This window comes from Pongo abelii, chromosome 2 (genome assembly GCF_028885655.2).
Source record: "Pongo abelii isolate AG06213 chromosome 2, NHGRI_mPonAbe1-v2.0_pri, whole genome shotgun sequence".
In the NCBI taxonomy this organism is placed as follows: Eukaryota; Metazoa; Chordata; class Mammalia; order Primates; family Hominidae; genus Pongo; species Pongo abelii.
Genome location: NC_085928.1, coordinates 209,005,484 through 209,028,938, shown reverse-complemented (window position 1 = coordinate 209,028,938; position 23,455 = coordinate 209,005,484). Strand labels below are relative to the sequence as shown.

Here is a 23,455-nt window from a genome sequence, read left to right as displayed (position 1 = left end):
CAGTGCTCTATTCTGCTGGGGGTGAGCTGGTATCCAAGATGCAAGACAAAGTCCTCTGTACTCTTCCCTCTCCTCAAACAGAAGAAGGGGAAGTCTCTTTTAGAGGCTGCACTGCCTGAGGTTGGGGGATGGGTGACACAAGCACTCCCTTAACCACCACGGCTGGTGTCTCACTAGGTCCAAGTCCCCCAAGTCCACAGGCACCAGGACCAGGGCTTGCATAAGGGTTGTAGAGGGTTGGAGTCCTCCTGGCCTAGACCGCCTTACAAGTGTATTGAGGACCCCAGAGCGGCGTAGCCTGAGATGGCGAGGCTTGCTGGGACTCGGGTCCCACCGCTGGGCTGGGCGGTTCTCCTCTGGCTGGGGCTGGTCTCAGTGCTCCCTCCATGGGTGGGCATCACCCGAGTTCAACCCGGTTTTGCTTTCCACTGTGACGGCACCACCGAGTTCAATGCACAGTCACAGGCGCCGTACCCTCCCCTCCCACAGCTGCTCAGATTCCTACCCTGTGCCATGGGGCTGCTGCCAGGGGATGGAGAGTGTCGTTGGCAATTCAAAGCCGTCTTTCCCACCCTCTGCAGTGCCTCTTTCAGCAATACGAAGTTAAAACCAGGTACTGCGATTGCTGACCTGATTTTTGGTTCTTATGAAGGTGCATTTTTGTACAGATAGTTGTTAAATTTAGTGTTTCTGGGTGGCGGGGGGAACTATCAGTGGAGGCTTCTATTTGGCCGTCTCACTCTGCACGGCCTCTGCTGCATCTATTTGGCCACCTCACTCTGCATGGCCTCTGCTGCATTTTCTATTGATTTTCATTTTTCTTTTTTTCCTTTTGATATCTTATCTCTCCCTTATTTTGTGTTGTCTTGTGGCATTCTTGGGTAAACACAAGATCAATACCATGGATTTTTAAATTTTTAAAATTTTTCTTTGAGACGGGGGTCTCACTGTGTTGCCCAGGCTGGTCTTGAACTCTTGGGCTCAAGCAATCCTCCCACCTCAGCCTCCAAGGAGCTGGGATTCCAGGTACCTGCCGCCACAACCAGCCGAGACTTTTACTTTGTGTTTCTATATTCCACAAGTGAGATTAACCTGTAGGTGTATTTTTTGGTGCTGCTTTATTATATTGCTGTCAGAGTTATGCTTGGTAGCATGAATTGGAAGCTTTCCATCTTTTTATGCTCTGAAACATAAAAACACAAATAAAACAAACCAGATTATTATTATGATTTTATTTTTTAGCTAATGCCTTCTTCAGTGAAAACATTATCTATTCCTTGAAGCTTGATAAAATTCAATCATAAACAATTTTGTCTGGTTATATTTAATTGGAGCTATTTGGCTACCTTTTCAACTGTAAAAAAAAAGATTGTTGATCTTTTATCTCTTTATGAGTCTTTTTTGTAACTTACGTCTCCCTAGAAAATAATCTGTTTCATCTAAACACTGATTTCAAATTTATTAGCATAAAGCTATGCTCTATAGTTTTTTTTACAATTTTAAAAAGTCCTTTATTTCTGTAGTAATGAAATCTTTTTCATTAACTTTTTAAAAAGATGTGTCTTCTTTCCTTTTTTCTTACTGAAACTTGTTAAAGGTTTGACCATTTTATTGATCTTTACAAAAACACCATCTGACATGGTTTGGTTCTGTGTCCCCACCCAAATCTCACCTTGAACTGCAATAATCCCCAAGGATTATTATTAATGTCAAGGGCAAGACCAGGCGGGGATCACTGAATCGTGGGGTGGTTCCCTCGTGCTGTTCTCGAGATAGTGAGTGAGTTCTCACAAGATCTGATGGTTTTACAAGGGGCTTCCTCCTTCGCTCGGCACTCATTTTCTCTCCTGCCATGAGTGTAAGTTTCCTGAGGCCTCTCCAGCCATGCTGAACTGTGAGTCAGTTAAAGCTCTTTCCTTTATAAATTACCCAGTCTCCGGTGTGCCTTTATCAGCAGTGTGAGAACAGAATAATACACCATCTTTTGCTTTTCTTGAGCAAATCTGCTTTTTCTCTACCACACTGGTTTTTGTTTTGAGTAATTTTCTTGCACTTTCTTTGAGTTTATGTTGCTAATCTGTCTAGTTTCCTAAATGTTCAATTCATTTATTTTCTACTTTTTTATTTTCTAGTAAATGCATGTAAACCAATATATTTTCTGAGTACTATTTGGCTGTAATTTACAGGATCTGATAATATAATGCTTACATTGTTATTCCTTTCCAAATGATTTTTAGTTTATAATTTGTTATTTCCTTTGTAACTCAAGAATTATTTAAAAGGGTGTTTCTTTAATGTCTGGGTACTTGGAGGAGGTGAGGGTAGAGCGTAGGCTTCCTATTCCTCACAACAGCCCTGTCACTGGAGGTTCTATTCTTACTGTCTTGCACTGTGGTCTCAGAATGTGAAGTGTAAGATTTATGCTTGGCTGGGCGTGGCGGCTCACACCTGTAATCCCAGCACTTTGGGAGGCCAAGGCGGGCGGATCACGAGGTCAGGAGATCGAGACCATCCTGGCTAATATGGTGAAACCTAGTCTCTACTAAAAATACACACACACACACACACAAAATTAGCTGGGTGTGGTGGCGGGCGCCTGTAGTCCCAGCTACTCGGGAGGCTGAGGCAGGAGAATGGCATAAGCCCAGGAGGCGGAGCTTGCAATGAGCGGAGATTGGGCCACTGCACTCCAGTCTTGGTGACAGAGCGAGACTCTGTCTCAAAAAAAAAAAAAAAAAAAAAAAAAAGATTTATGCTTGTTGGAATTTGTCAAGCTCTTATTCGGATTTATGGTTATGGTCAGACCATATAAATATTCCATCGGTACTTGAAATAGTGTGCAATCTCTGTTACAGACAACATTTTATAAATGTCTATTAGTCTAGCTGTCAGATTTTTTCATTTTGTTACTTATTTTGGCTTACCTGACCTATTAATTTCAGAGATGTGTGATAGTTTCCTAAGATGATTGTGGATCTGTTAATATCTTGTACAGAAATTATTTCTAATAATGTTTGCTTTATATATATTCTAAAATATGTTATTACAATATAAAAGTTCCATCAGCAGCTATCTTGGGCCTGAGGCAAATATAAATAAACAGAACCAAAAAAGAATATAGCAGTTCATAATTGTAATATCTAGAATTTGTCTTTTATTAGTATAAAATATCCCTTGTCTCACTTAATTATATTTGGCTTGATTGATTTATATTTTGCCAGATATTAATTGTCAAACCTGCTTTCCTTTTGCTCTGGTTGTTTTATCTCTTTTTGAGCCTTTTTTGTAACTTACGTCTTCCTAGAAAATAATCCATTTCATCTAAACACTGATTTCAAATTTATTAGCATAAAGCTATGCTGTATAGTTTTTTTTTTTTACAATTTTAAAAAGTCCTTTATTTCTGTAGTAATGAAATCCTTTTCATTAACTTTTTAAAAAGATGTGTCTTCTTTCCTTTTTTCTTACTGAAACTTGTTAAAGGTTTGACCATTTTATTGATCTTTATAAAAACACCATCTGATATGGTTTGGTTCTGTGTCCCCACCCAAATCTCACCTTGAATTGCAATAATCCCCACATGTCAAGGGCATGTAGTTCTCTAAGTAGTTCATAGCTGGATTTTTTTTTAGGGGGAATAAAGTTTTTCTTTTAGAGGGTTAGTACAGTGGGCTCAATGTTTATGTCCCCCAAATCCATATGTTGAAATCCAAATTCCCAAGGTGATAGGGGTGAAACTCTAATGAATAAGATTAGTGCCCTTAAAAAAGAGACCTCAGAAAAATCCCTTGCCCATTCTGCCAAGTGAAGTTACAGCACAGAGATGGCAGTCTAGGAAGCAGGCCCTCACCAGACACGGGATTTGCCAGTGCCTTCGTTTGGGACTTCCCAGCCTCCAGAACTGTGACAAATCAATTTGTTTATGAGCCACCCAGTCTCTGGTATTCTGTTATAGCAGCTGGAATGCACTAAGACAAAAGGATTTACCCCAGCTTACTTTTATTGTGATTTTTCATTTGTTTGTAATTAATTTTTCTACTTTGTTTCCTTCTTTTCTTGGATTGATAGAATTTTTATTGTTCAATTTTTTGCCAAACTCTAGTTATTTGCATGCCATTCTCATAGTTTTGTAATATCTGTATACCACCTGTTACTTATTAATTTTTTTTTTTTTTTTGACGGAGTTTCGCTCTTGTTGCTCAGGCTGGAGTGCAATGACACAATCTTGGCTCACCACAACCTCCACCTCCTGGGTTCAAGCATTTCTCCTGCCTCAGCCTCCAAAGTAGCTGGGATTACAGGCATGTGCTGCCACACCCGGCTAATTTTTTGTATTTTCAGTAGAGACGGGGTTTCTCCATGTTGGTCAGGCTGGTCTCAAACTCCCAACCTCAGGTGATCTGCCCACCTTGGCCTCCCAAAGTGCTGGCATTACAGGTGTGAGCCACTGTGCCCAGCCTTTTTTTTTTTTTTTAACTTTTCATTTTTTTCCCCACAATGCATCCCAGTTGCAGTAATTAATTAATATCTTCTCTTTTTTTTTTTTTTTTTTTTTGAGACAGGGTCTTGTTCTGTTGCCCAGGCTGGAGTGCAATGGCGCAATCTCGGTTCACTGCAACCTCTGCATCCTGGGCTCAAGTGATCCTCTTGCCTCAGCCTCCCAAGTAGCTGGAACTACAAATGCATGCTACCGTGCCTGGCTAATTATTTTCCTATTTTTTGTAGCGATGGGGTTTTGCCATGTTGCCAAGGCTGATCTCAAACTCTCGGACTCAAGAAATCCACCTGCTTGGCCTCCCAAAATGCTGGCTGGGATTATAGTGTGAGCCATGGCACCCGGTCAATATTTTCTACCTAATTACTCACCTAAACAGATAAATTAATTCATTTTAAATTAAGATTTTTATATCATTACTATAAAAGGAAAAACTAGTATCACCTTCCATAAATAGAAATTAGTATAAATAGGCTGGGCATGGTGCCTCACACTTGTAATCCCAGCAATTTGGGAGGCTGAAGTGGGTGAATCGCTTGGGAGTTTGAGATCAGCCCGGGCAACATAATGAGACCCCATCACTATCAAAAAATATAAGAAAGTAGCCGGACATGGTGTTGCACACCTGTAGTCCTAGCTGCTGAGAAGGCTGAGATGGGAGGATGACTTGAGCCCTGGAGATGGAGGTTGCAGTGAACTAAGATTGTGCCATTGTACTCCAGCCTGGGTGACAGATCCAGACCTTATCTCAAAGTAAATGAATAAATAAAATAATGTAAATAGAATTGCAAAAAATACCAAATGATGTTATTACCTTGTAGCCAGACCTTTTTGCCTGTCTGGAGCCTGTTCCCTCTTTGTTTTTTTTTTGTTTTTGTTTTTGTTTTAAGTGTTAACAAGAGTAAGAAAGAGAAGATGTAAGAGATGTGATAGCACCAAACTGACATGTTTTTCTAACATAATCAGATTTTTTTTTTTTTAAGAGACTGGGTCTCATTCCATTGCCCAGACTGGAATGCAGTGGCGTAATCATAGCTCACTGCACCCTCAAATCCTGGGCTGAGGTAATCACCCTGCCTCGGCCCTGAGTAGCTGAGACCACAGGCACCACCATACCTGGCTAATTAAAAACATTTTTGTAGAGATGGGGTCTCGCTATGTTGCTCAGGGTGGCCTCAAACTCCTGGCCTCAAGCAGTCCTCCCATCTCTGCCTTCCAAACCACTGGGATTACAGGCACAAGCCACCCCACTCAGTGTAATCGCAATGATTGACTATAGCCATGTTTTTAAAAAATTCTATGCTATGTGCCACCTAAGGAACCTCTCAATGTCTCACTCTTGAGGTGCATCGTCCCTGAGTCTGAAAGTTACACATTTCTGTTCTTTTAGGGGTAACCTTTACATTTTTTGTTTCTAGAAAGTACACAAATATGGAATGCTTCACAAATTTGTGTGTCACTCTTGCACAGGAGCCATGCTAATCATCTCTGTATTGTTCCAATTTTGGTATATATGTTACTGAAGTGAGCACAACTCTTAAAATGTGAACATATATTTTTATACTTTTAAAATTTCTCTGTCGAGAGTTAGTCAATGTTTATATCTTCTTTTGCCTTTATTAAGGCAAAGACTTCACTTACCTGTTCTCTCTCTCTTCATCCCATGTTGAAATCATTCATTTTATATGTAAATATATATAGTGATAATATATGCAGATATTATGTATATATATGCACATTGTGGGTGGACTTCACAAGGATTATTTCAGCATCACAACAACCCTCTGAGGTTTGTACTATGACTGTAATAGTAATACTGTATTATTGGCTAGGTATAGAATTTTACATATGAGGGAACCAGAAGCTTAGAGAATTTAAGTAAACTTTCTTTCAGTGCCAGAGTTGTGCTCTTTCAACTAGATTCAACTAGACTATCCTGCCTACTTTGGGATTTTAATTCTGAATTATGATTTATGATTAAAAAGTATCACATAGCTTAAATACATGTTTTACTGGTTCTCTTCCATTTCTTAATATATGTTTCATTTTGCTACAGTAGTACATCCTTGAATAACTCTCTCAGAAAGATTGAGTATAGTTTTTCTTTCCTTTACATTTGAATGCTGGGTTGGCTATATGTAGAATCTTTGATTCACATTCATTTTCTTTTCTTTCTTTTTCTGTTTTTTTTTTTTTTTTTTTGGAGACGGAGTCTCGCTCTGTCACCCAGGCTAAAGTGCTGTGGTGCAATCTTGGCTCACTGCAACCTCTGTCTCCTGGGTTGAAGTGATTCTCCTGCCTCAGCCTCCTAAGTAGCTGGGATTACAGGTGCCCACTACCATGCCTGGCCTTTTTTTTTTTTTTTTTTTTTTTTGTAGTTTTAGTAGAGGCAGGGTTTCACCGTGTTAGCCAGGATGGTCTCAATCTCCTGACTCTGTGATCTGCCCACCTCGGCCTCCCAAAGTGCTGGGATTCCAGACATGAGCCACCGCGCCCGGCCCTACATTCATTTTCTTTTAGAATTCTGAAGACATTGTATCCTTCTTGACTAGGATTTAGTGCTGTCAATTAAAGAGATATCCGATGCTATTCCTTATCCTTCAGACTTTTCTACATACCTTTTGTTTCCTCTTCATTGCAACTTCCCTTATCCAGACATCTAGATTACCCTCCTCCCCCTATTTTTTTTTTTTTTTTTTGAGATGGAGTTTCGCTCTTATTGCCCAGGCTGGAGTGCAATGGCATGATCTGGGCTTACTGCAACCTCCACCTCCTGGATTCAAATGATTCTCCTGCCTCAGCTTCCCGAGTAGCTGGGATTACAGGCATGCACCACCATGCCTGGCTAATTTTGCATTTTTAGTAGAGACGGGGCTTCTCCACGTTGGTCAGACTGGTCTCGAACTCCTGACCGCAGGTGATCCGCCCACCTCAGCCTCCCAAAGTGCTGGGAGTACAGGCGTGAGCCACCGCGCCTGGCCCCCTATTTTTAAATTCACTAACATACAAGTAAAATGTGTAAGTACTTAGTGTATAGTTTGATGAACAGTTATGTATACACATTCATGTAAACACCACCTGGATAAAGATACAGAGAACATTTACAGCATCCCAAAGTCTCCCTCACCCCCATTCCCAATCAGAAATCCAACTCTCCACCCAGGTAAGTAACTACTGTTCTGACTTCTCTCACTATAGAAAGTTTTGCTTATTCTTGAAACTTACATAAGTGGAATCATACAGTATACAGTGTTTTGTGTCTGCTGAATGCCATGTTTTCATATTCTTTCCAAATAGAAACTTGAGGAGAGGCTAGAGTTCTGGATGGAGAAATATGATAAGGACACAGAAATGAAACAGAATGAACTAAATGCTCTCAAAGCCGCAAAGGCCAGTGACTTAGCACACCTTCAAGACCTGGCAAAGATGGTAAGGAAGGAATCAGGGCGCTCACTGAGGAGGGAGTGGCAAATAAGCCACGGTGGCTGGGTATTGCTATTTGGGGTCAAAAGTAGAGGTGCGCTTATAAAGCACCAGAATTCTTTTTAGATGCTGCTGCTGCTGCTGACGGGGACAGCTGCAGTAGCTGACTTACGTAGTGCCTACTCTGTCCAAGGTGCTACCCGCGCAGCCCCTTGAGACAGATATTGTGATTATTCTTAGTTTATGACCTCTGGAGACAGTCAGTGATGATTTCTAACAAGCTTGTGATTATGGTTTCATTATGGAATAAGTGCAGAACTTCCTAAATTTCTTTCAAAAGTCAGCTACTGCTGGGCATGGTGGCTGACGCCTGTAATCCCAGCACTTTGGGAGGCCGAGGCGAGCAGATCACTAGAGATCAGGAGTTTGAGACCAACCTGGGTAACATGGCAAAACCCTATCTCTACTAAAAATACAAAAATTAGCCATGCATGGTGGCACGTGGCTGTAATTCCAGCTATTCAGGAGGCTGAGGCACAAGAATCACTTGAACCCAGGAGGCGGAGGTTGCAGTGAGCCAAGACTGCGCCACTGCACTCCAGCCTGGGTGACAGACAGAGTGAGACTCTGTCTCAAAACAAACAAACAAAAAAGACAGCTATTTGTATATGTACATTTTCCCAAAGTTTAAAAAACAATCCATATTATTTTGAGGTCATTTATCACACATTAATTCATATTTCATTTTTTATAAAAGATAGAACAAATTTGAATTATTAAAGCTGAAAAAGTTTTGGGAACAATTATAAAGTTAATATGTGAATATTTACCATCTAGGAATCTATTACTTTTTTTTCTTTGGTTTATCTTTAGATTGAGCATGTTTTATTTTGAAATTTTATATTAAAAGTGCAGGGCTGGCTGGGCTACAGCTTACCCAAGAGAGTACTGTAATAAATGATGAATGTCTATCTTTGCAGATAAGAGAGTATGAACAGGTCATCATTGAAGATCGTATAGAAAAGGAGAGGAGCAAGAAGAAGGTAGAACAGGATCTCTTGGAATTAAAGAGTGTTATAAAGGTAAAGAACCACAATCAGTATCTCGCCACAGCTGGCCTAACACTGAGGAACACAAAAGCATTTCTCATTCATTATCAAATGCATCTCAGTATACCAAGGAACTGCAGATCTGAGAAGCAGCATGGACTTTTGTTATTATTAGAATTTGCCCACACAGTGCATGGCGCAGGGAGACAGTTAACATAGAAAAGGACGTGCCCCCAGCTCTTCATCTGGGGAAAAAGAAGTGGTTAGCAGCGGAAGCAAAACCTAGGCCCAGAGACGAAATATAAGATTACTATGTCTAACCAAAACCAGCTCTTGACAGAATGATTCTTTTTAATATCTTCCTACTTCTTAAAATCTTGCTTATACATCAGCCCAGACTCTCTGCTGGGTTCTGATACAAGCTGCTTAGGTGGGAAGGATAAGCAGCAAATTAGAAAAAAATAGAGATCTTTTAGTTTTATGTGAACTTGTGTGTCTCGGTGATGATGAAACTTGCAGGTCACAGATCACGTGAAATACTCCCAAGCAAAAACCGAAAGCTGGACGGAACCTGTCCAGAGCTGGCCCTTCTCTCTGAAGGTTGAGGCCCTAGTGGGTACACTATAGTTTGGGTTGTATATTAGGGGTGAACTAAAATAGTTACGTTTTATATCACATTCTGGACCAGGTATCCAGACCCAAAGTTGAGCTTCCCATAAGGAGTCAGATGTGTAAGTAGCAAGTATTTATCAAGTTTCAATGGTGTTTCCCCATAAAACTTGTCAGTATTCCTGAATTTACAACAAACATGTTAAGAACGAGCTGAAGAGCACATTTGCTTTCTTTTCACTAGTGGATTTGCTTCCAGTCTTTAGGGTTTAGTCTGACTTTAAAGCAGTGGAGACTGTATTGAGAACAACTGTTATCTAAAAACCAAGATATTCAAGAAAGCTAAATCTTTTTCAAAAGTACTAGGACAACTGATCTTTTAAGCAATCACTAAAGATACGAAATGCACAAGCAAGCCTATAAAAGTCATCTAGACTTATCTGTGTTTTTTTTTTTTTTTTTTTTTAGACAGCATCTCACTTTGTCACTCAGGCTGGAGTGCAGTGGTGCAATCTCTGCTCACTGCAACCTCTGCTTCCCAGGCTTAAGAGATCCTCCCGCCTCAGCCTCCCAAGCAGCTGGGACTATAGGCACAAGCCACCAGGCCTGGCTAATTTTTTTTCTTTTTTGTATTTTTGTAGAGACAGGGTCTTGCCATGTTGCCCAGGCTGGTCTCAAACCCTTGAGCTCAAAGTGATCTGCCCACCTCAGCCTCCCAAAGTGCTGGGACTACAGGCATGAGCCACCGCACCTGGCATTATCTGCGCATTTTTGGCTGAGTGCTTTTACCCTTGGCCTAGGTAACTAACATTCTTTTTGGTTCAAATAGCTGTTAAGTATGGGGAACCTGGACTTTCTTCAAGGAAAGCAGTATAAGGAAGTCAGATTTCTAAGGGTGAAGAAAAAATAGGCCAAATCAGATTCCTTTTATTTTTACTTGAGAACTTCACTCTTGAGTCCATGGCTTAAGCTCCGGGTCCTGCACGACAGGAGAGCATCGCTGCAGTGATTTACGTGCCTGGCTACTTCCATGTCCTGGAGAGAGACTGTTTGTCAGACAGAAGTTACTTTATTCAACAGTCCCTTTATGTGGAAAGAATGCAGCTTGTCAGGCATAGTATACATCGTACTCACTCCCCTTTTCTCTTCCAGCTCCAGGCCTGGTGGCGAGGCACTATGATACGGAGAGAAATTGGTGGTTTCAAGATGCCTAAAGACAAAGTTGATAGCAAGGATTCAAAAGGCAAAGGTAAAGGCAAGGATAAGAGGAGAGGCAAGAAGAAGTGACCAAGTTCTCTTCTGTGTTTTCCGCTGGTATTCTGGAGGGGGAAGGACTTGGAGAGAGTTAAGAAACACCTGGTACCTCAAAGATGACTCATCTACAGGTTGTTTCCTATTGAGACTTTCCCAGGGAAGCCTGATTTCACTCGGGCTGTTAATTTCACTCGGGCTGTTAATTTCACTTGGCCTGTTAATTTCACTCTGCCTGTTAGGTGGGTTTTCAAACCCTGATTTAGGATTATACCATTGACTTAGGGCTTCCTCATACCTTTTTGGGAAGAAGTTTCTGGTAGTCCTGTGAAGATTCATTCTTCTTGCTCTTTCTCAGCAGAACAAAGGAGTTCATTGGCTTAGTTACAGTGATGCATTAAAACTTCAGTAATTCCTGTAATGTCTGATTCTGATTTTACCCAATTTGTCTGTAGTGAAAAAACTCTTATGAGCAAAAGTATTCAGTAGGAATTACAATATGATGTTACTAGCTGTCCAGCATAATATATACACAGCAAAGTTTTAATAAATGTTGGTTCCTGCCTGCCTTTTAGATTTATCGTCACTTTGGTGTTTTTATTCAGGTGAAAATGGCATGGAATACATATCCAGTTATAAGCTGCTTCAGCAACTTTTCTAGGAAACAGGGATACCAATTATAAATACAAGCTAGAAATAGGATGTTAGGATATACAACTTTACAAACTGTAAAGATGGGGATACAGGTTCTCTGGAAGGCTAGTTTGGAGATATTTTTGACAAGTGGAACACTAGGGCCACCAATCCCCACTTTATGGAGTGTTAACATGAAAAGAAATCAGGTGTGTGAAAATATCTAACTTGTGCCTGGCAAATAGGAAAGCTGTCACTCTCCCTCTTCTCCTAGAAAAAAAATGCGTCCACCAGATCATGCTTGCCTTGATGAGTCAAAACAATGCCTTGGGATGCTAAAGGCTTCCAAGAGCAAAGTTGTCCTAATGTGTCACATACATTTCCTGAATTAAGCCTTCTATCTAACTCCAAATAAAGCTCAGTCTTGATATCTGTACTTCCTTAAGAAAATGAATTTGATCTCAAAAGCCTGTCCTGAAGCCCCCATTTCTGCTGACATTCCCTCTGGAAATAAGATGTCCTTTCCTTGATTCACCTTTGCCAAGGGAACCACACCTCAGGTATGAACACTCTCCAGTCAGCTTTTATTACATGCCACTGAAGTGTTGGCTTTTATTTGAATGTCAACGTATAAAGTGGCATACAGGCAATTTAAAATAACATACACGATACTGACATATTTATACTTAGAACTTATGCAATATATTTACAGACATACAAATACAGGACAATGTTTTACAAAATCTTTCACTAATTACATGTTTACATTTTCAGAAATAAAATGAAATTTGCTGTAAACCATCTCACTGCACTGTGTATATAGAAAGGCTTCTAAATATCCATGTTTTCATTTCTATAACCATTTAAGCACTTAGTTTTTACGAATTCATCAAATTCATTAGCATAGTCACACATCATTAGTCACTGCTGAGCTGTAGAAAAGAGAAATCGCAAACTCTTTGATTAGCTGTATTTTAAAAAGCTCTTCAGAAAAGTGATCTACTACTATGCTCTGTGTTCTAGCAGAATACAAAGGCCCCTCTTTCCATGGGTCGTTTCCAGACCTGGGTATTACAAGAGAACACTGGAGTGCTAAACACAGATTATGAGTCTGAAATACTGGGAAACTGCTGACAGAAAATCTCTGTAGGTAGCAAGGGCTCTGCTGGGGGGGCTCTCAGCCGCCGACACTGTCAGTGATGGGAAGGGCTCTGCTGGGGGAGCTCTCAGCCCCCGACACTGTCAGTGATGGGAAGGGCTCTGCTGGGGGAGCTCTCAGCCCCCGACACTGTCAGTGATGGGAAGGGTTCTGCTGGGGGGCTCTCAACCCCCGACACTGTCAGTGATGGGAAAAGCTCTGCTGGGGTGCTCTCAGCCCCAGACACTGTCAGTGATGGGAAGGGCTCTGCTGGGGGGGCTCTCAACCCCCAACACTGTCAGTGATGGGAAAAGCTCTGCTGGGGTGCTCTCAGCCCCAGACACTGTCAGTGATGGGAAGGGCTCTGCTGGGGGGGCTCTCAACCCCCGACACTGTCAGTGATGGGAAAAGCTCTGCTGGGGTGCTCTCAGCCCCAGACACTGTCAGTGATGGGAAGGGCTCTGCTGGGGGAGCTCTCAGCCCCAGACACTGTCAGTGATGGGAAGGGCTCTGCTGGGGGGGCTCTCAACCCCCGACACTGTCAGTGATGGGAAAAGCTCTGCTGGGGTGCTCTCAGCCCCAGACACTGTCAGTGATGGGAAGGGCTCTGCTGGGGGAGCTCTCAGCCCCCGACACTGTCAGTGATGGGAAGGGCTCTGCTGGGGGGCTCTCAGCCCCCGACACTGTCAGTGATGGGAAGGGCTCTGCTGGGGGGCTCTCAACTCCTGACACTGTCAGTGATGGGAAGGCCTCTGCTGGGGGGCTCTCAACCCCCGACACTGTCAGTGATGGGAAGGGCTCTGCTTCAGGTCAGGGGAGCCGTGACAGGGTCATCTTCATCTTACACTGGAGTCAAGCAAAGCTAAATGTTAAACCGAATTGTGCTTTCCAATTTTTAAAAAAAAGGTACATACAAAATACTGAATACAAAAATTCTCCCAACAAAAGCATCATGATTCGTTTTTGTAACTTGACACAAAAAAGAAATTCATACCTTCATACCTCTGCAGAGTGTTTGAAAAAAGAGAAAAAAAATTCAAAGTATTTTGTATTTTTCCTTCAATTATCAGCCAAAACTGCACGTGGTTTTTCCTAACAATTCAAATACAAATCTGATTTAGTTTGATAAAAATACATTAATAAGGTTTCATAATATGTGCAAAATTTGAAATAAGTTGAAATTTCCATTTATCCCTATGGGAAAATTAGTTGCAAATGTTGCAAGTATTGCATTATGTAATGTCTTCTAGAATTATTCCTTGCATACTATGTTTTTGGTTTGGTGGGTTTTTTTTTTTTTTTTTTTTGAGACAGAGTCTTGCTCTGTTGCCCAGGCTGGAGTGCAGTGGCACAATCTCAGCCCACTGCAACCTTCGCCTTCCAGGTTGAAGCGATTCTTGTGCCTCAGCCTCCCAAGTAGCTGGGATTACAGGTGCCCACCACCACGCCTGGCTAATTTTTGTATTTTTAGTAGAGACAAGGTTTCACCATGTTGGCCAGACTGGCTTGCATATGTTAAAAACAATCCTGTCTTTTGCTGAGTTTCATTTCTGGTGGCATATAATTTGAAGACTGTACTGAGGCTTAATGTTGACAAATACAGTTTAAAAATGCACACGGCTAAATTCTAAACAAGTTATATAAGGGTATATAAGAGTCGGTGGGTCTGCTGGGAACTGCAAATATAATGGGGTCTTACATAAGGACATTTTACTTTTGTTCTATAAGATTGGGCATTGAACTTAGATGTTGTATGTTATACAATTTATTTTATTTTTAGAGATGGGTGTCTCACTCTGTTGCCCAGGCTGGAGTGCAGTGGTGCAGCCATGGCTCACTGTAGCCTCGACCTCCCAGGCTCAAGTGATCCTCCCACCCTAGCCTCCTGAGTAGCTGGGAGTACAGGCAGGTGCCACCACGCCTGTTTTTTTTAATTTTGGGGAGACAGGGTCTTGCTATGTTGCCCAGGCTGCTCTCAAACTCCTGGGCTCAAGTGATCCTCTTGCCTCAGTTTCCAAAAGTGCTGGGATTATAGGCATGAGCCGCCATGCCCAGCCTGTTATACAATTTTAAACCTGGTCAAGTGGTAATGTTCTGATAAATTTGTTTCTCTGCAAGAACAAGGAAGAAAACATTACTTTGACCAGGTACTCAACATGATTTGATCCAAAGCTATTTTTAGATGCTACATTTACCTGATAAAAAGAGGGATAACATTATGCCCAAATGGATGCATTGTAAAGAAAATCCAGAACAGTTAACAACTACAGAAACAAAAGGATATCTTCCGCTTACTTTATTTGTTTTACAAAGGCAGTGAACACCAAAGGATATCACCAACAACTAAAAGGAGTTCAAAATGCAGGGGAAGGAAAACTAGCTGAAACTTGCGTAAAGGCTCCTGTGCGGTGTGAGCCCTTGGGCCCTTTTCCTCCACCCATCATTGAGTATATAAAGGCGCTAGTGGTGGAGCCAGATGGGGCGCGTTTTTTTTTTTGAGATGGAATTTCGCTTTTGTTGCCCAGGCTGGGGTGCGATGGCACGATCTTGGCTCACCACAACCTCCGCCTCCTGGGTTCAAGCGATTCTCCTGCCTCAGCCTCCCGAGTAGCTGGGATTACAGGCGTGCACCACCACACCCAGCTAACTTTGTATTTTTAGTAGAGACGGGGTTTCTCCATGTTGGTCAGGCTGGTCTCTAACTCCCAACTTCAGGTGATCTGCCCACCTCAGCCTCCCGAAGTGCTGAGATTCCAGGCGTGAGCCACCACACCCAGCTAGGAAGATGCCGTAAGTGCTTTAATTCAGCCACAGAAACTGGCAGTTACCTGAAAGAAATACAAGAAACTAGGCTTTTCCGGGCTAGAAGTGTATGTGCTGTGACTGCAATGTGTCTGCAGGCCCAGATGTCTGAGGAGCAGCAGAAGGGCGGGGAGGGAGGCTCAGTGAGAACAAGTGTGCTATCAGCTTCAGGATTTGGAAACTGTATATAGAGGGCTTGTTGTTGATAATGTCTAGATAACAGGATGACATAGAACCATCCTCTATGATTCAGCTTCAGGATGTGGAACCTGTGTATAGAGGGTTTGTTGTTTATTATAATGTCCAGATAACAGGATGACATAGAACCATCCTCTATGATGGTATGACTGCAGTTGAAGGGAGGCCTAGAACACAGACCTTAAAACAACTGTATCTGTTTCACTGTTTTACTATGCAAAATTTGGGCCAGACCCGGTGGCTCACTCCAGTAATCCCAGCACTTTGGGAGGCTGAGGCGGGAGGATCAGTTGAGCCCAGGAGTTTCAGACCAGCCTGGGCAATACGGCAAGACTCCAACTCTTAAAAAAAAAAGAAGACTATGCAAAACCTAGGCCTTCTATATTATTTTTGTTTTGCCTTTGACAGAACAGTCCAACTCCTCATAATATAGCTTTTGATTTTAAATGTGGGTGAAAAAGGCAGCAGGGCCATTACCCTCCCCGCCAAACATACAAATATCTAGCTTTCAACAGTGGTTTCCACTACGTGAAAAACACGTGCAATGGGTCGGGCGCTGGGCACAGTGGCTCACGCCTGTCATCCCAGCACTCTGGGAGGCCGGGCGCAGTGGCTCACGCCTGTAATCCCAGCATTTTGGGAGGCTGAGGCAGGTGGATCACTTGAAGTCAGGAGTTTGAGACCAGCCTGGCCAACATGGCAAAACCCCATCTCTACTAAAAATACAAAAAAATTAGCCAGGCATGGTGGCGGGCGCCTGTTGTCCCAGCTACTTGGTAGGCTGAGGCAGGAGAATCGCTTGAGCCCGGGAGGCGGAGGTTGTAGTGAGCCGAGATTGTGCCACTGCACTCCAGCCTGGGCAACTGAGCAGAACTCCTTCTCTAACAAAAACATGTACAATGGTTGTTGAAAATGCAGATTCCTAGGCCTTACCCAGATCTACTGAATGTGAATCTGTATTTTAACAAATACTCCAGGAGATTCCAATGAACAACCAAGTTTAGAAACCAGCAGACCAGTTGTCTTGGGAGCAGGTAAAAACAACGGCACAGCATGCTTGTGCCTAACGCAGATGTGCTTTCTGGCACGTGAAATATACCTGCTCTCCAGGAAAACACAGCCAGGTTAGGTGCTGGGTTTTCAGTAAGAGAAGTTTCATCTGAGAAAACCAATGGTGTCTTCGTAAAAAAATTCAATGGAAATGGAAATAACCTCCCCTAAAATGGAGAAATGAAGCAAAATATTCCTGTTAGGAATCATGGGAATGGTCCCTTCTGAGAACACATAAGAGCTTTGTTTAAGCAGACAGCTGGCAGCAGCAATCACGGTGTCCTGTTCCTTGTTTTGGCCAGGCCAGTGCCCACGGTCCTGGGGATCCTCAAACAGCAGATAACTGGTGCTGCTGTTGCTTGGGTGGGGCAAGTTCCAGGAGAGCCTGGACCGTCACTGCAACCTGGCTCAAACCTTTCTCTTCTAAAATGTGGAGAGGCAAACATAATTGCTCCTGAAATGGGACAACGTAACATGAAAACAAACAAAAAAGAAAATCGGATGAATATCATAGAACTGAAAGGAAAAAATAAGCACTTCTCCCCTTCATAATCATTAACTTAGATATGAAAATTAGTACCTGGGAAACTGACCTCAGTGTAAATACGAGTTAGAGAGATGGTGTCTGACACTCACTGTCACTTTATTAATACAACTAAAAGTACATACAGATCATTTTCAAAATTGGAAAATTGACAAGTAGCATATATTTATACATACAACAGAGGGAAAACAATACCGCAGGGTGAAAGCAACATCCTTTATCTCTGATGAATAAAAGGTCAATACAGGTCTATAAAATAGGCAGGTGAAAAATAGAAAAACAATTCCACGCTACCAGATGGCTCAAGAATGAAAGATATTACACTTGAGGGTAAGTTCCCTACCACAGGAATGAAAGATAGTTTGAAAACATAACTCAGCCTGCATGAGTTCTACGCTATCTGCATTATAATCCTGACTGTGAAAACCGGGGTTCCCAGACCAGACAGGGCAAGGAACTCAGTGTATCCTGAGCTCTTGAGAAACTTCCCCCTAATTTGAATAATTCATGGAAGGGCCTGTCTGAATTAAAAATCCGAATTACAGAATTAAAAAGGAATAGTATTTGAAAATGTAAAGGATTTAATATCCTGGTATTTAACAGCCTAAATTATTCCAGGGAACTACTATGTAAGCTTAGGCAGGAACATTGTTGATTACCAACAACATGTGAAAAGTGTTTACAATGTTTGCTTAAGGAAGGTAAACACTTCCTTAATGTGTGCATCATTAATTTGTTAGGTTAATCCTTTCTTGTGAGAGAAAAAGGCAAATCTTAAGAACAGCATGTATCACTGACTTTCTGTTAAGATTAAATATTCCGAAAGAAAAGAGATTGCTCTTACAAAGAACAGAATATAGAATTCTGCTGCCACTAAAAAAAGATTATACATGTTTGTTAAAGAAAACAACTAGTTGTTTTTTTTTTGCTTTTCATTGAGACGATATTACTAGGAAATTTTATAAAACCAGTTACAATAAAATATATAACAAGTATTTATTTTTGAGGCAGTTATTGGTACTTGTGCTTACTTTTTATTTCATACTTATTTTGATAAAATGAGGTAACTGTAATCTTTTGATCTAATAAAACTAGCAACTTTGTAGAAATACTTTGAGTGCAACTGCAAGTCTAGATAAACGATATTTAAAATGAACCTGCCCGGTGTTTTGCTGTCGGAAGAGACGTGCTTTCTCCAAGGCTGATTCCCTCATCTCTTCCTCTCAGCAGCGCCCTAGGACCTGCGCGGCCCGGTGTTCACACTCAGAAGCCTATGCTTTCTAGAGCACGCTCACCTCCCAGCTGGACTAGAGGGAGTGTTGTGTGTTCTCAAGAGAATGTACAATTACAACCCCTAAACCACATGAGAGCTTGTGTGTGTTTTTTAACAGGTGTTTCAACTCTGAGACATCTTAAAAATAAAACTAACCCAACTCCCCACAGTCTGAAAGGCACCTACTAACACAGAAAACTGAAGTTTTCATCATCACAGTGTTGAGTGTTTCAGCATTAATAGTGAACAGTTTTTTCACCTGTGAAAATAGCTGTCCCATTTCATATGGAAGAAAACCAAACCAGTGAGCCCCTCAGGCTGAATTCTACAACCGGATATTATGCTCCTCACAATCTCTCTTCACACTTGAGTTCATCCTTTATCCCAATTTTGTTAACAGAGTTCAGAAGGTTCCTCAATATTCAGAAACATCACTTATGAAACTAGAATCTAACCGCAATTATAAAGTAGTTTCCAGCATTAACGTCCAGCAGCTAAGTGCTAAGCATTCTGAAAGAGCTAGACAATATTCACTGCCTTGAGCACAAAACAGGGACTGCTGCCCTAATACTTCTCCTGCTACTATTTCACTATTAAGAAGGTTTGAATATGTTAGAAATCACATAAATTCCAATTTTAAACAGAATGCTGGGAGTGAACCTCAGTCACACATAACAAACAGTCAATCCGGAAGGTGCCCACCCTGAGAGGCCAGCTCCAGCCCATCTGCTTGTGTGCACCACATACAGCGTATAGACTGGGCTCAGAAGAGCAGTCTAGGGAATCCGCATGATCTTTAAACTGAACATTCTGACCAAACTAAAATTATTAAAATTATGGCCAATACCTTTGAAACATCCAGACCGCAAATGCTTAGATGGACCTGTGCCTACCGACAAAGGGAGGATTCAGGATTTCAGGACACAGTTCAAAGCAGAAATCTAAGTGACTGGGTGCGGCCAAAACCAAAAAAGGCACGACGGTTCTCCTCATGAGCAGCTGCTGAAAAGGTTCAGTCACTCCACAATTTCAACACTTGTGCTGAGGCACGGAAAAACAGCCAGATGGGAGTTGTATTGTGTGACTTGGAAATAAAACTCTACGTGTCATATTCGAAGTACAAGTTCAGAACTGTATTAGTAAAAATGCTTCAGCATTTATGGTAAGAGAAACAAGGCCACAGGCCAGGAGAATGGACGGATGACCAGGAGAAAAAATGCTGGTCTTTTACTCTTTGTTAGCAATCATAAATATTTACTAACATGAGGGGGTGCTCATCTGCAAATATAAGGAAAGGATTTACTTCCTTTATTGGTTAGCTCTTTGAGGGCCAGCAGGGAGAAAAAGCACTTATGTAAATAATTCTGGATGAGAAACAAACCTCCTTTACCAAGCACAGGAATGAGGCAGAAAGTCACCGGAGTGCAATCTTTCAGCGAGCAGGGAAGAGCCAGTAATAAAGCACACAGAGAGTTAACATCACAGTACAGTAAAATGCCACAAAACCCAGAAGCTGCAGAGAGAGACAGACAAAACTGGATTCTTCTGAGTGTGCCCCAAGAGAAAGGAGCGTTTCAACAGTTCTTTTAACGCTGAGGTTTAGCTGAAGGATGTCGGAAGGGGAACAAAGATTGTCCTGTCCAAAGTGTGAGCAGGAAAGGAAAACAGAAAAACAAAGTCAGTGGATCAGAAATGCAGATTCCAGTATAGAATTCTTATGATCATCTCAGTCATATTCACATATACACATCCTGTAACATTTTTACATTGAGGAACAAAAATAAAACGCTGAAAACCCAAACTACAAAGAATCTTCTCCATGCTGAGCCTGATCTTACTACTAAATAGCAAAATAAAATTCGTTTGTTGGTGACTAGTCTGAACATTAAGAATACAATACACAGGCCGGGCGCGGTGGCTCACACCTGTAATCCCAGCACCTTGGGAGGCTGAGGTGTGCGGATCACGAGGTCAGGAGATCAAAACCATCCTGGCTAAGGCAGTGAAACCCCGTCTCTACTAAAAATACAAAAAGTTAGCCAGGCGTGGTGGCGGATCCCTGTACTCCCAGCTACGCAGGAGGCTGAGGCAGGAGAATGGCGTGAACCCGGGAGGCGGAGCTTGCAGTGAGCCGATATCGCACCACTGCACTCCAGCCTGGGTGACAGAGTGAGACTCCATCTCAAAAAAAAAAAAATACAATACAATACACAGAAGTGGATGTTGGTTTAGGGTCGTGTGAGGCCTGCAAGTAGTAAGGTGTGGTGAAGCAACCTCTTTCCTGACTCATTCTTCTCTGTTTAAAAAAAAAAAAAAAAAAAAAGTAGGTCAGAATGCAAGGACAAAAACTGCAGAGGCTGAGGAGACAGACGTTTTCGGAGAATGCCATGTACATCAAAAAGGTTCAAAGACTGAGGAAAGCCTCATGATCAGGGGTCAATTTACTACCCAGAAGCCAAATGCATTCAATGACTTGGCATTCCTCTAAAAATCAAGGGGTGTCTATTTTATTTTATTTTATTTTATTTTTTTTTTGAGACGGAGTCTCGCTGTCGCCCAGGCTGGAGTGCAGTGGCGCGATCTCGGCTCACTGCAGGCTTCGCCCCCTGGGGTTCACGCCATTCTCCTGCCTCAGCCTCCCGAGTAGCTGTGACTACAGGCACCCGCCACCACGCCTGGATAATTTTTTGTATTTTTAGTAGAGACGGGGTTTCACCGTGTTAGCCAGGATGGTCTTGATCTCCCGACCTCGTGATCCGCCCACCTCGGCCTCCCAAAGTGCTGGGATTACAGGCGTGAGCCACTGCGCCCGGCCAGGGCGTGTCTATTTTAACCAAATCCAGCTCAAAAATGTGTTCAAAATGAACGCAGAGCTGTTAAGGGCTTCAGAGATCGTCCAAACCCTCCATTTTACAGATTGCAAAATTCACTGAATAAATACAAACAAGAGTGGACTTGAAAACAGGGAGACATCCTTTAACACATAACGTAACCACTCTGGGACAAAAGATACTGGACTCAGATACAAGTTTTTAATCACCCATTACAGTTTTTTCGAATGTAGCATATTGAATAAAAGCATAAAAATAAAGCAAATACCCACATGCCCAGTGTCATCAGAGGTTTTTAATAACTGCCTTGTTCTTTAGTATTTCACTCATACTTTAACTTGTATAACACTTTAAAAGTTATACAGAGAAGGGAAATTATTTGTCTTTATCTATCTTATCTGGGTATAGAATCTGACAAAAATATTTGTAATATTGTTTTCTGTTTTACATTTTCAAGAGTGGTCATTATTACATTCCCAATGTTCAAGTCACACAGAGCAAAGTGGGGATGTTTAAGTAAAGGCCAGAATGACCAGAAGTACAGGAGAAAAAGGAAGACGGGGAGGTAGAAGTTTCTTCTCTTCCTTTGGCAGAGGGACCTCAGAAGGCTAGTTTGAACCTACGAGTTTGTGCGTTTATTCATTTTCTTTCACTTTGTTCTAGACAGATGATTAATTTTTCAGCAGAAGTAGCAGCATGCTAGGAACCCGTGTAAAACTGACCGTGGTTGTGGTGGGGACGTGGGTGGGAGGCGGAAGGGGAGAAGGAAGGGGCAGCCTATGGGGAATGTCCACTTCCTCTTTGTGGTGACGGAGAAGGAGGGAGGATGCATCAAAACCTCAGCCTAACCGCTCTGGAAAAAGACCCAGTCTTTTAAAACTGTATTTTTTTTTTTTTCCTCCATACTTGCCTTCCAACAGCACAGCTCTGGTAGGAACAGGGGCAGGCTGGCCCATAACAAACATGGTCAACCACTGCATGCAAATACCGACTCAAATGTGTATTTTAAGGCACACTGTTTTGCATTCTGTTGGCTGATGGTGAGAACATCCTGAAAGAATTCCAAGGTACGGACTTTAAATCTCAGAGACCCTCAGAGGATGGTTCCGAAAGCCCCGTGGACAGGCTTAATGACCTTTCAACAGGTTTTGACATCGGTTAAGTCAACGTGACTTGCTTGAGTGGGGCCATTTTCAGTACTCTCCTATCTATTTTGCGGTTCCCATTCTCTGCACCAACCCATGCCATACTCTCTTTGTTTAAAGACACTGGGGCAGGGAACTAGAGCAGACACTGGATGTTTTTGTAGCAAGAACCTCTTTAGGAAGCAGAAGGGAAGAACTGGAGGCTAATGTGCACTATTAGAATAAACTTGTTTAAAAGAATGTATGTTATTTCTTCAGAAACCATATTCAGTGCTCTCAAAATATTTAAAAAGGTCTGTTCTAAAAGATGAGCCTTTATAAAACAACATAAAAATGAAAATTTCGCTTTCAGTTTGTCCATAGGAATCAAAAAGGTGTTTGCTAACTACCACTTTATGTTAATTTCCATTCTTGTATAATTCAGTTAAAAAAAGAAAAACAGCAAAAGAAAAAAGTAAAAAATAAATAGTAGAATGATGATCTACTTTCATAAGAGAAAAATAATACTGGGAATCCTGCTGGCTGATGCAGATGCTCTGTGGAGCTGGGCGCTCTCTCTTTCACTTTGTAACATGTGAAAGAGCTCAAAGATAATGTCGCTCTTTGCACAAGTGATGCTGTAGCCTATTTAACTCCTGGCTAGTTAGAAAGAGGTACGGTGAATTGGGTAAAGAGAATGACCGCCATGAAAGCTACAGGAACAGGAACTAAACTCTGAGGGAAATGGTGGAGCTGTTGATGAGCCCCGGGGCCACCCCTGCGTTACTGATACCTAATTAGAAGGTGATAGAGAAGAATCATGTTCTCCTCCTTGCAGGCTCTTGTAATGGTCGTGGTTAATGAAAAAGTATCACACGGCACCAAGTCGTTTATTTCTTTAAATTTGTCTTTATACCATATAATATTCCTTAATAGTATAATACCTCGTTGGTTTAATATAATTGCTTTTTAAAGGGGTTATTGGATAAGAGTGTATCAAGTTAATTTCCCTTAATCGCATCTATAAATAAATTT

The 23,455-nt window shown here is 41.8% G+C and overlaps 2 protein-coding genes and 1 non-coding gene across 26 annotated transcripts in view; 1 reads left to right on the top strand and 2 right to left on the bottom strand.

The window, feature by feature from the left end:
• IQCG (IQ motif containing G) overlaps positions 1-11,401 on the top strand; it is a 69,943-nt gene extending 58,542 nt beyond the window's left edge. For all 8 annotated transcript variants that reach the window (XM_063722420.1, XM_024241188.3, XM_024241189.3 and 5 more), the window contains 3 exons: positions 7,793-7,924; positions 8,899-9,000; positions 10,729-11,401. In XM_063722420.1, coding sequence (XP_063578490.1) covers positions 7,793-7,924; positions 8,899-9,000; positions 10,729-10,863 — 369 coding nt within the window. In that variant the 3' untranslated portion in view covers positions 10,864-11,401. The remainder of the gene's footprint in view (positions 1-7,792; positions 7,925-8,898; positions 9,001-10,728) is intronic.
• Positions 5,921-6,027, bottom strand: LOC112131284 (U6 spliceosomal RNA). The gene has a single exon (XR_002913383.1). It is a non-coding gene; the product is annotated as a U6 spliceosomal RNA (small nuclear RNA).
• The window catches only part of LRCH3 (leucine rich repeats and calponin homology domain containing 3), a 108,010-nt gene continuing 95,698 nt past the window's right edge, over positions 11,144-23,455 (bottom strand). For 6 of the 17 annotated variants that reach the window (XM_063722413.1, XM_063722399.1, XM_063722400.1 and 3 more), the window contains one exon: positions 17,275-20,101. In XM_063722413.1, the coding sequence (XP_063578483.1) occupies positions 19,898-20,101 (204 nt within the window). In that variant the 3' untranslated portion in view covers positions 17,275-19,897. Of the gene's footprint in view, positions 11,277-12,042; positions 17,103-17,274; positions 20,102-21,299; positions 22,348-23,455 lie in introns of those variants that run through there. The other 11 variants (XM_063722414.1, XM_063722401.1, XM_063722404.1 and 8 more) reach the window with 6 other exon arrangements.